Source organism: Dipodomys ordii, unplaced genomic scaffold (assembly GCF_000151885.1).
Source record: "Dipodomys ordii isolate 6190 unplaced genomic scaffold, Dord_2.0 Scaffold28, whole genome shotgun sequence".
Classification (NCBI taxonomy): Eukaryota; Metazoa; Chordata; class Mammalia; order Rodentia; family Heteromyidae; genus Dipodomys; species Dipodomys ordii.
In genome coordinates this window covers 15,564,583-15,576,387 of record NW_012267244.1, presented here as the reverse complement: position 1 = coordinate 15,576,387, position 11,805 = coordinate 15,564,583, and the positions used below count along the sequence as shown (strand labels likewise).

General features: G+C 43.7%; 1 protein-coding gene across 1 annotated transcript in view; it reads right to left on the bottom strand.

Moving 5' to 3' along the window:
* Naip (NLR family, apoptosis inhibitory protein) overlaps positions 1–11,805 on the bottom strand; it is a 68,003-nt gene that overhangs the window by 27,127 nt on the left and 29,071 nt on the right. The window contains 6 exon segments of the mRNA XM_013015826.1: positions 2,710–2,809; positions 4,983–5,102; positions 7,665–7,716; positions 7,801–7,852; positions 8,666–8,765; positions 9,795–10,362. Of these exon segments, the coding sequence (XP_012871280.1) occupies positions 2,710–2,809; positions 4,983–5,102; positions 7,665–7,716; positions 7,801–7,852; positions 8,666–8,765; positions 9,795–10,362 (992 nt within the window).

The window sequence follows — 11,805 nt, the reverse complement described above, 5'->3', positions numbered from 1 at the left end:
AAGAAATGTACGCATTATCCTGCCCATGTAATTGTAACCCCTCTGCACAGTATGTTCACAAATAAAATTAAATTAAATTAAAAAAAAAACTCAGCCTTGGGCTGAGTGTACTAGCTATTCAGGAGGCTGAGATGTAATGATCATGGTGCAAAGCCAGCCTAGGCAGAAAAGTTCCTGAGACTCTTATCTCCAATGAAGCTAAAGTAGAGCAGTAGCTCAAGTGGTAGAGCACCAGCTGTAAATGAAAAAAAATCAAGCAAGTGTGCAAGGTTCTTATTCAAACCCCAGTATCGTCCCATCTGCCAAAAAAAAAAAAAAAAGCCACAGAAAAAGAAATTTTTAGTTCCCTAGCCTAGAAAGAGAATGCATTTTTATTTTTATTATGCACCCTTCAGATGAAAGGCAGGGGAATGAAAGGAGAAAGGAAGAAACAAACTATGACAGAAAAAGAGTCCTGTCCTGTGCTGATCCAGATATGTCATTAAAAACAAGTTGAGAAAAAAGTTTGTTGTTTAATAATTACCGTTACGTCAACAAATCCCTTGTAGCTTTGAATATACTGGGCAATTTCCTCGGAAGATTTCTTACTTTGAAGAAATTCACATCTACAATTAAAAATATAATTAAAATTTACTCCAGTACTGTGATAGATATGTCCTATAGCACAATAAGGATTTGTCAAAAATGTATTTAATTTGGGCTTGGAATGTGACTTGGTGGTAGAGTGCTTTGCCTGGGTTTGATTCCTCATTAGCACATAAAAAGAAAAAGCTGGAAGTGGCACTGTGGCTCAAGTGGTAGAGCACTACCTTTGAGCAAAAGAAGCTCAGGAATACTGCTTAGGCCCTGAGTTCAATCCCCAGGACTAACATAAAAAAAAAAGCATTAAATTTTATACTTCAATAAAAATCTTCAGGCTGACTGCTGGTGGCTCACGCCTGTAATAGTAGCTACTCAGGAGGCTGATCTGAGGAACGGTGTGCAAAGCCAGCCCAGGCAGAAAAGTCCTTGTGAGACTCCCATCCTCAATGAAAGACTCAAAAAGTGGAAGTAGCACTGTGGCTCAAGTGGTAGAGCACTAGCCTTGAACATAGAGAGGCTCAGGGACAGTGCCCAAGCCTGAGTTCAAGCCCTACAACCAACAAAAACAAAAAAGCAAATGAAAAACTTACTCCAAAAACTTACACAGGAGAATTTTCATTGTTTCGATGTACTTGTTTTTCTGTTTTGTTTTGCCAGTCCTTGAGGTTGACTTCTGGGCTGGGCTAAAGCCAGCTTGGACAGGAAAGTCTGTGAGTCTCTTATCTCTAATTAATCACAGAAAAAGCTGAAAGTAGAGCTGTGGTTCAAGTGGTAGAATGGATAATTTTAGCACAAAAGCTCAGGGACAGCACTTGGTCCTGAGTTCAAGCCCCAGGACCAGCAAAAAAAAAAAAAAGTACTAGATATTAATCTATACACATTGAATTTTTTTGTTGTTGTTGGTTGTGGGGCCTGAACTCTGGACCTGGGTGCTGTCCCTCAACTCTTCAGCTCAAGACCAGTGCTCTACCACTTGAACCACAGCACCACTTCCAGTTTTCTGGTGGCTTTGAACTGTGATCCTAAGATCTCAGACTCCTGAGTAGCTAGGATTACAGGCGTGAGCCACCGGCGGCCAGCACACTGAATTTTTTAAAAAGAGCTCTGGGTCTGGACTATGTGAGTATGGTAATGTCACCTCACCTCTACCTCAGTGTTGAGAGAGTACAGTAGAACCACTTCAGCTGGTCCTGTTCACAAGATGACCTGGGAATGGTATGGCTGGCTGTGGTTCAGAGGCTAAGAAATGAAATGACAAGTACTCCTAGACATAATATTTGAGCTGGTTTAGGAGCCCAGGACCTAAAGCTTGGCTCCCATGGGCTAAGGAGCAGCATGCTATACTTTGAACACTTAGAACTGGTCTGGTGTCGGTTAGGATTGGCTCAGAGGCCAGAGGGACAGTTGATGAGTTGACAATCCTGGCTTCATCTAGAAGCTTGTAAAAAAGAGCTTCTGAGGGGGGCACTGGTGGTTCACCATTACTGTAATCCTAGCTACTTAGGAGACTGAGATCTGAGGGCTGCAGTTGAAAGCCATGCTAAAGGAAAATCTGTGGGACTCCTATCTCCAATTAACCACCAAAAAAAAGTCAGAAGTGGAGCTGTGGCTCAGCTGGTAGAGTGCTAGTCTTGAGCAAAAAAGCTTAAGGATAGCACCCAGGCCTGGAGTTCAAGCCCCAGGACTCTCTCTCACAGAAAGAAAAAAAAAAGACAAGTATAAAATATCAAAACAGGGGCTGGGAAGGTGGTTCAGTGGTAGAGCGCTTGCCTTGCATGCCAGAGGCCCTGGGTTTGATTCCTCAGCACCACATAAGAAAAAAAGAAAAAAACTGGAAGTGGCACTGTGGCTCAAGTGGTAGAGCGCTAGCCTTGAGCTGAAGAGCTGAGGGACAGTGCCCAGGCCCAGAGTTCAGGCCCCACGACTGGACCAAAAAAAAAAAAAAATACTGACCTAGAACCAAAACCAAGATTCAACGATAATTAGAGAACAGTTAGACAGGAAGGCTGTTGTGAGAGTAAGAAGGTGAAATACATACAGACAAGTTCTTCAGTCTAAATCAGAGGAGGTAAAGATGTCTTCCACAGAATGGATAAGTCATTTGAGTGCATTCAAAATCGTACTCACCTGGGAGAATATTTGATATGATCTTTCAATGGGTCATCATCTTCTTTCCATTTCTCCATACACAAGCCACAGGAAAAGCAATGCACAATGTCCTTAATTTCTAGAAAGAAGGAAATTTGATTTGTGTCAATAACACATACATTCATCTCCTGACAAGTAGATGATAACTCCCAGACCTTTGTTAGTGGCACCCTATTTGCATTTTCAATTGCATTTGTTTCAAAGTGTAAGCTGACCGGTCACTAGGGAGGCCCACATGACGTAGTCTACCAGTGAAAGGTGAGCAATGGAATCGGTAGACACTGGGTACTCTTTCTTCTCCCTGCACTTCATATTGCATACTTGGATGATCTTCTTGAGCCTGGATACTGTCTCTCAGCTTTTTTTTTGTTGTTGTTTAAAATTTGTAGTCTACCACTTGAGTCACAGATCTGCTTCTGGCTTTTTGGTAACTAATTGGAGGTAAGAGTGTCAGGGACTTTGCTCCCTGGGCTGGCTTTGATCCTAGGATCTCAGTCTGCTGAGTAGCTGGCATTATAGGCATAAGACACCAGCACCTGGTGAGCCTGTATTTCTTTAGAAGGAAATGAGTATGAGGTTGTGCCTGCTATTCAAACTGGAAATAATAGGTTCATCATGTTCCTTGCTCTCTTAGATCCTGATAAACATGGCTAAGCTGGGGCAGAGGAAAGGATCCTTCACACTGAGCCAAAAATCTGACTTCCAAAGCATGCAGGATGAGTAGGCCCTTAAGGAGGGATGGAGTATTTGAGAAGGAGTAAGTGAGCACTTTGGAGAGAGGCCTTGGGGAAGGCTGGTAAGAGAACACAATAATAAGTAGGGAGAGAGGGCAGAATGCTCTCTTCTCAAAGGCTTATGGTGGTAAGGTACTAAGGCTTGTTGTGCCAATGGACTATGTTTGTTAGGCAGATTAACAATGACACTCCCTTTCCTGAACTGCTCTAATATATTTGTGAGACCTGCAGAATCACTCAGTTAAAGAGCTACATGCAACTCCTCTGTAACTTCCAGTGCATTTGGTGTGAGGAAGAGGAGCAAGGAAGGGGTGTGGAATCCTCTCTCCATGCCTTTCATTCTCTGGTACAGACTGAGCTGTGTGGGAATCAGCTTTGTGGGTTACATAGTGCAGAACATACCTCCCTGGTGACTTCACTAGAGAGAAGACAACACTTTTACATGTTTATAGTGTAAATAAATCTCCTGAGATTTTTTTTCCCTTTTAGCAGAGTATCAGAGGTTGATCTCCTTATCCCACTTTTTTTTCTCTCTCTCTAGTATCAGGGCTAGAATTCAAGGCCTACACACTGTCACTTGTTTTTTTCCACTGAAGGCTGACACTCTACCATTTGAGCCAGACCTCTATTTTCAGCTTTTTTTTTGTAGTTAATGGAAGAAGAGTCTCACATACTTTCTTGTGAGGCCTAGCTTTGAACCCGGATTCTGAGACTTCAGCCTACTGTGTGGCTATGATTACAGGCATGCCACCAGCACCTAGCCACATCCCACCTTTTCCCATTTCTCCATAGACAAACCCCAATTCTTTTTTGGGGGGGGCATGGAGCTTAAACTCTGGGCCTGGGCACTGTCCTTCAGCTCTTCAGCTCAAGGTGAGTTCTGTACCGCTTGAGCCACAGCGCTAGTTCTGGTTTTCTGGTGGTTAACTGGAGATACGAGTCTCACAGCCTTCCCTGCCTGGGCCGGCTTTGAACCTCAATCCTCAGATCTCAGCCTCCTGAATATCTAGGATTACAGTCATGAGCCACTGGCACCCATCTTGAAACCCCAATTCTTAGCAGGGCACATTGCCTCCCTGGAAGAATGTTCGCTTTCCTAGCTCCTGTAGAGATAGTCGTGGCCATCTGACTATGATCCAGTTAAGATATGTAATCAAGAGAAAAGTGGGGAATGAGAGGTGGGGGCAGATATATAGCATCCTGAGACAGTTTCTTATTGTCTAGGGGTGTAGGAAGCAGGGAAAGAAATATGGGGAAAGGAAAGGAAATGAGAATCATTCCAAACAGAATACTTGTAGTCATTGTTCATCTGGGCCTCAAGGCTTCAAGTTCAAAGACTGACCACCTAAGAGAGGAATGAAAAATCTAGGAGGTGATTTATGAAGCAATAAAAAAATTAAAAAAAACAAACAAACCTATGAACGAATGTTGTGTGTAGACTTAAGTAAGCTCAGGACCATAACGTCATATGAGGTTTAGCTGGTGAAGCAAAGGAAGAGGTACTACCTACTGACTCACCTGTGAAGATGAGACCTGCTTTGGCCAGAAGTGAAACTTTCGAAGAGAATTTGTGAGGCCAGTTCTTAAAAGTGTCTAGGCGTAGTTCTTCATTAGCGAAGACACTGTCACTGTTGTAAGCTTGAATAAAAAGTATAGAGTGAGGTCAGCAAGCTTTGATATTGCCAAGTTCAAGTTATAGCCCCCTATTTACAGATGGAATATGTATGCTTCAAAAAAGAATCGGGGTGGTTAGAAGACCAGACAGGAATGGACTGGGAATGTGACTTAGTGGTAGAGTGAGTGCCTAACATGCATGAAGCTCCTAGGTTTGATTCCTCAGTACCACATACACAGAAGAAGCTAGAAGTAGTACCTTGGCTCAAGAGGTACAGTTCTAGCCTTGAACAAAAAGAAGCTCAAGGACAGTGCCTAGGCCCTGAGTTCAAGCCCCAGGACTGGGCAAAAAAAAAAAACAAAAACCAGGCAGGAGTTTAGATGAAGTAAGGTTGATCACATGTTGCTCCATAATACCAAGTCTCTCATCCATTGACAGACATATCAATCATGTCAACGAATTTTCATGAACTCTTATGCCCAGGGTGACCTTAACTACAATCCCCTGATATCTGCCTTCCAATTAGCTAAGATTACAGGCTTGAGCCAATATATTTGGCATCTTTTTTTTGTTATTGTTGTTAACAAAGAAGTAACTTTATTGAGAAGGTTCCTACACTGACTGGCCTGGGCTGCAGTATCGGGAGTTGATACTGCGACCCTGAGCGGCCTATATTTGGCATCTTTTGTTCATATTTTGTTTTTGAGACAGTGTTGCTAACTTTGCCCATACTGGTCTTGACCTCTGAATTCTCCTGCCTGTACTTCCCAAGTAGCTGGGATTACAGAGATGTACAACCATGCCCATCCAGTATTTTGTTTGCTTGCTTGTTTAAGTCAAGCAAGTGTGAAGTCCAAATCCTGACAACAGAAAAAACAAAAACAAAACAGTTCTCCGGTGGCTCACGCCTGTAATCCTAGCTACTCAGGAGACTGGGATCTGAGGATCACAGTTCAAAGCCAGCCCAAGCAGGAAAGTCTGTGAGACTCTTATCTCCAATAAACCACCAGAAAACTAGAAGTGGTGCTGTGGCTCAAGTGGCAGAGCATTTGCCTTGAGCTGAACAGCTGAGGGGCAGGGCCCAGGCCCAGAGTTCAAGCCCCATGACAAAAAAAGAAAAGAAAAGAGAAAGCTTACGGAGCTCAGACTGACCTTGAACACTCAGTCCTCTTACTTGTGATTCTTAAGTGCTAGGGTCACCAGTGTGTGCTACCATACTTGGTACTAACCCTAGATTTCTTGCGATTACTTTATTTTTGTGCTGTTATAGAGGCTTAAACCCAGGACCTGGGTGCTGTCCCTTAGACTTTTTTTTCAAGGCTGGTGCTCTACTACTTAAACCACAGCTCACTTACAGCTTTTTGGTGGTTAACTGGAGATAAAAGTGTCTCAGATTGCCTATCCAGGCTGGCTTCAAACTGAGATTCTCAGATTCCAATATTAGCTAGGATTACAGCTATAAGCCACTAGTACCTGGCTATTCAATTTTGAAATTTATATTATTTAATTCCTTAACAGCACATTGAGCCATTTAAGAATGTTTTCAAGCTGGGCACGGAGTGTCTCACCTGAAATCCCAGCTAATCAGGAAGCAGAGTTCAGGAAGACCTCTGGTTCATGGCCAGCATGGGCAAAAAGTTATTGAGACTCCATTTCAACAAATGAGTTTGATGTAACAATGATTACAAGTACATACTCCATTGTCATCCAGGGCAGAAAAGTCTGAGAGCTTCTATCTCCAATTAACCAGAAAAATGCTGGACTGGTGGTGGGTCTCAAGTGGTAGAGTGTCAGCTACACAGCTGGACTCTGATTTCATTTTTATTTTATTTATTTTTTTGGTTGGTTGTGGGGCTTGAATTCTGGGCCTGAGCACTGTCCCTCAGCTCAAGGCTAGCGCTCTACCACTTGAGCTACAGTGCCACTTCCGGTTTTCTGGTGGTTTATTGGAGATAAGAGTTCTTTCCTGCCCGGGCTGGCTTTGAACCTCAATCCTCAGCCTCCAGAGTAGATAGGATTATAGGCATGAGCCACCGGCATTAGCTGGGCTCTGATTTCAAGACCAGGTCCTAGAGCAACAAACAATCTCTGGGCTTCTATCATCTTGGCAAAAGTCTACTGTGGTTTGCTGTAACTCTCAGAGCATAGTTGATCATGCTGTGAAATATAAAATCTAATTACTGCTGAGCACAATGGAAAGAAAGGGGAGATGTCTTTAAAAAAAGACTGACTAATCTGAATGCAACCTTTCTATTCCCACAAAGGAATTAAACATTGAATGTTTATTTTATTTATTTATTTATTTTGGGTCCGGTCATGGGGCCTGAACTCTGGGCCTGGGCGCTGTCCCTCAGCTCTACAGCTCAAGGGTAGCGCTCTACCACTTGAACCACAGTGCCACTTCTGGCTTTTTTCTTTTTGCTTATGTGGTGCTGAGGAATCGAACCCAGGACCTTATGCATGCAAGGCAAGCGCTCTACCACTGAGCCACCTTCCTAGCCCCTAAACCTTGAATGTTTAAAGGGACAAAAAGCATAAGAAGAACTAAACAAAGCAAAACTACTGGTATATGCCTGAGTTTTTACCTGATGCCATAGGTAATTCTCTCTGGATCCAGGAATTCACAAAATGTTCTCCCTGAGGAAAATGAAATCCATGTTATAGATGGTTTGATATATAAAATGGATAACTGGGAGCAAGACTTCCTGCCAAGGGAAGAGCCTCATTAGACAGTGGCAGAGCTGCCAGAGATGCATCATTTGAATTTTGATTCCTAGTGTTGGCAAGGTTTTCTTGTGTGTATGTGTGCTAGTACTGGAGCTTGAAATCAGGACCTCATGCTCTACCACGGCAGCCACACTTCCATTTCCGGCATTTTGCTGGTACACTGGAGATAAAGAGTCTCTCAGATTTGTCTGCTCTGTCTGGTTTGCAACCTTGATTCTCAGATCTCAGCCTCTTGAGTAGCTTGGATTACAGGTGCTGGTAAGCCACCAGCCCTTGTCTCTGGAAAGGTTTTTAAAACAGAGCAAAGGGTGACACTGTCCCAAAAGAAATGTACTCTCAGGCTGGGAAGGTGGCTCAGTGGTAGAGCGCTCGCCTTGCATGCTTGAGGCCCTGGGTTCGATTCCTCAGCACCACATCAGCAGAAAAAAAAAGCCGGAAGTGGCGCTGTGGCTCAAGTGGTAGAGTGCTAGCCTTGAGCTGAAGAGCTGAGGGACAGCGCCCAGGCCCAGAGTTCAGGCCCCATGACCGGACCAAAAAAAAACCCCCAAAAAACAATAAAATATCAAAACAGCCGGGCCACTAGTGGCTCACGCCAGTAATCCTAGCTACTCAGGAGGCTGGGATCAGAGGATCACAGTTCAAAGCCAGTCTGGGCAAGAAAGTCTGTGAGACTCTTACCTCCAACAAACTACTCAGAAAAAGCTGGAAATGGGACTGTGGCTCAAGTAGCAGGATGCTAGCCTTCAGTAAAAGAAGCTCAGGGACAGTGGCCAGGTCTCAAGTTCAAGTCCCAGGACTGGCAAAAAAAAAAAAAAACAACTGCAAAAAGCAAAAACAAACAAAACCTAAATCCACTTACTTGGGAAACCACTTGGCATGCTCCTTCCAAGGGTCATCTCCTTCTTCCCAATTTCCTAAGCATCCGCCACAGGAAAAACACTGTACAGTGTCCCTTTTACCTACACAGGGAAGAAAGCATTGTGATGTGATTATTTTGTGGACAACCAACACCTGTATTCTCTCATAACCATTATAATGGTGTCCTCACCCACAGGCCTGCTACCCCAAATGACTACTTTCTGAGCATGGACCCCCATCCCTCATCCATGGGCCTGCTTCATTTCCAGATCTCTAATCTCCTGCATTCAGTATGTCTGCTCTAGGGACTTCCCAGAGGTCACATGATGCTCTGAGCTTTCAGGACAGCAGTAATGGCATGCTAACACAGGCCTGCCTGTAGTGACACAGTCCGGAGACCCCATACTTGCCTGAAGTGATAGTTAGACCACCTCACACTTGCCAATCACATTTGCCAAGCAGGCACTCTACCACTTGAGTTACACTCCCAGTCTTCTGCTTTCATTCTTTTTTCCCCAAATAGGATCTTGCATGTTTGCCCAGGATTCACCTTGTACCTCTGTCCTATCTTTGTCTCTCTCACAGCCAGGATTAGAGCCATGTACCACCGTACCTGGCTACAGATAGAATTTTCCAAACTTAAGGACAAATAACCTTAAAAATCTATGTAGTTGGAATTACACATGCTGTTCCTAAGACAAATTAAAGAGTAGGTGCCAGTGGTTAACACCTGTAATCCTAACTACTCAAGAAGCTGAGATATGAGGATCACAGTTCGAAGCCAACCCGGGCAGAAAAGTATGTGAGACTCTTATTTCCAATTAACTATCAAAAAGCTTAAGTAAAGCTATGGTTCAATTACTAAAGCACTAAGCCTTGAGTGAAAAAGCTAGGGGATGGTGCCCAAGCCCTAAGTTCAAAGCCCTCATACTGACATATTCAACACACACACACACACACAGATTAAAAGTAAAATTACTTAAGTTGAATTTTAATAAGATAAATGATATCTAATAGAACAAAATTGACAAATGAGAGACAAATCACAAAAATACTATAAAAAGCAACCAAACTATGTTATCTAAACTTAGTATAGCAGAGAAATCATTCAGAAAAGGGTTTCAAGGTACCTGTGAAAGCAAAGCCAGCCGCGGAGAGTTCCTGAGGGGGTATCCCCTGCACATAAAACGGCCAGGTCTGGAAGGATTCCAGTCTGGCCTCCTCTTCTTGGTACTTAGCTTTGTCCCCTTTCAGCTCACAGGCTGGGCTCTTCACTCTTACATCATACTTGGATATGTTGCCAACGTCTTTGCCCAAAAGGAACTCACAATCGGGATGAAATTTCTTGTGCTCTCCCAAGGGAAGTTTCCAGAAGTTGGTGTCAAAGAGGATTAAGCTACAGCAGAAGCACTGAATCTCTGATTTTATTCCAGTAAAGTAAAAGCCAGCAGCTGCCATCTCCTGGGGTGTCCAGCAACTGTCCAAGTTATAGGTCATAAAAGTCTTCAACCGCTTTTCCTCATTGCGCATGTATGCATTAAAACCTTTCTTAACCTCTTTGCGGGCTCTGTGCTGCTCTTCATCTACTTCCTTTCTAAGCTGAACTAGATCTGTGCCCAGAAAGCCAGACAGGGCTGAAAGCAAGCCATATTCATGCCGGGAAGTCTTCTCCTCAGGTGCCTCCTCTGCACTGGCCATCTTGTAAAGAAGTAGGGAAAAGGAAAGTTATTGGGGATTTTTATTATAAAGAGCATGTTTTCACTGTTTATGATGATGGTAGAAGTGGAAGGAAGACCCGGATTTTCTCTTTCATCTGATAAAGAAAGAAAACTTGGGTTTGTCTTTCTTTCCTTCCTTCCTTCTTTCCTTCCCTCTCTCTCGTTACTTATATTCTTGTCCCAGTCCCAGGGCTTGAATTCAGGGCCTAGGCACTGTCTCTAAACTTCTTTTTTGCTCAAGGCTAGCACTCTACCACTTGAACCACAGGCTCCACTTCGTTGATTTGTTGGAGTTAAGGGTATCACAGACTGTTCTGCCCCAGCTGGCTTGGAACTGGGACAGATCCTCAGATGTCAGCCTCCTGAGTTGCCAGGATTAGAGGTGTGAGCCACTAGCACCTGCTAGGAATTAAACCTGCCTCTGCAACACCGCCTATCCTTATTCCCCTGCCTCCAAAGAGAAGCAAGAGTCAAGTATGCCAGGGATAGGCACTGACTTACCTTGAACTTTATCAGCGTCCCAGGCAAACAGGAGGAGAATGTGGACTAAAGTACCCACACTTTCTTTCCTCTTTTCTGGGAAGCACTGACAAAATAAATTTGAGGAAGTAAAAGTGAAAACAAATTTGTAGATAAATTACCAGTAAAAAGCCTGAAGCATTGCAGCAATCAGGGTAGGCAAGTTTCTAAAGGTATAACAAAGACTGTAAAGTCCCACAAGAGGAAATATCTGATTTTGAATTCCAACAAATTCCAAATATATATAATTTTTTGTCATTCATGAGGCTTGAACTCATGGCCTGGGCACTGTCCCTGAGCTTTTTGCTCAAAGCCAGCACTCTACCATTTTGAGCCACAGCTCGACTTCTAGTTTTCTGGTGGTTGATTGGAGATAAGAGTCTCAAGGACTTTCCTGTCCTGGCTAACTTTGATCCTCAAATCTCAGCCTCCGGAGTAGCCACCAGCCCAGTGCCCACCAGTGCCCAACTGGTCATTCCCGTATCTTTTTTGGTACATGAATCTTTTGTTCATTTTAAAATTAGGTTGTTGGAAATGGTTTAAATTAAGTAGTAGTGGGTCAGACTTGAACAAAAAAATCTAAGGGAGAAAACCAGCTGGGACAGGAAAGTCCATTAGACTCTTAACCAGAAAAACTGGAAGTAGAGCCTTAAGCAAAGAGCTCAGGGACAGTAGCCAGGTCTGAAGCTCAAGCCCCATGACTGATTAAAAAAAAAAAAAGGCGGGGGCTGGGAAGGTGGCTCAGTGGTAGAGTGCTTGCCTTGCATGCCTGAGGCCCTGGGTTCCATTCCTCAGCACCACATATGCAAAAAGAGAAAAGCCGGAAGTGGCGCTGTGGCTCAAGTGGTAGAGCACTAGACTTGAGCTGAAGAGCTGAGGGACAGCGCCCAGGCCCAGAGTTCAG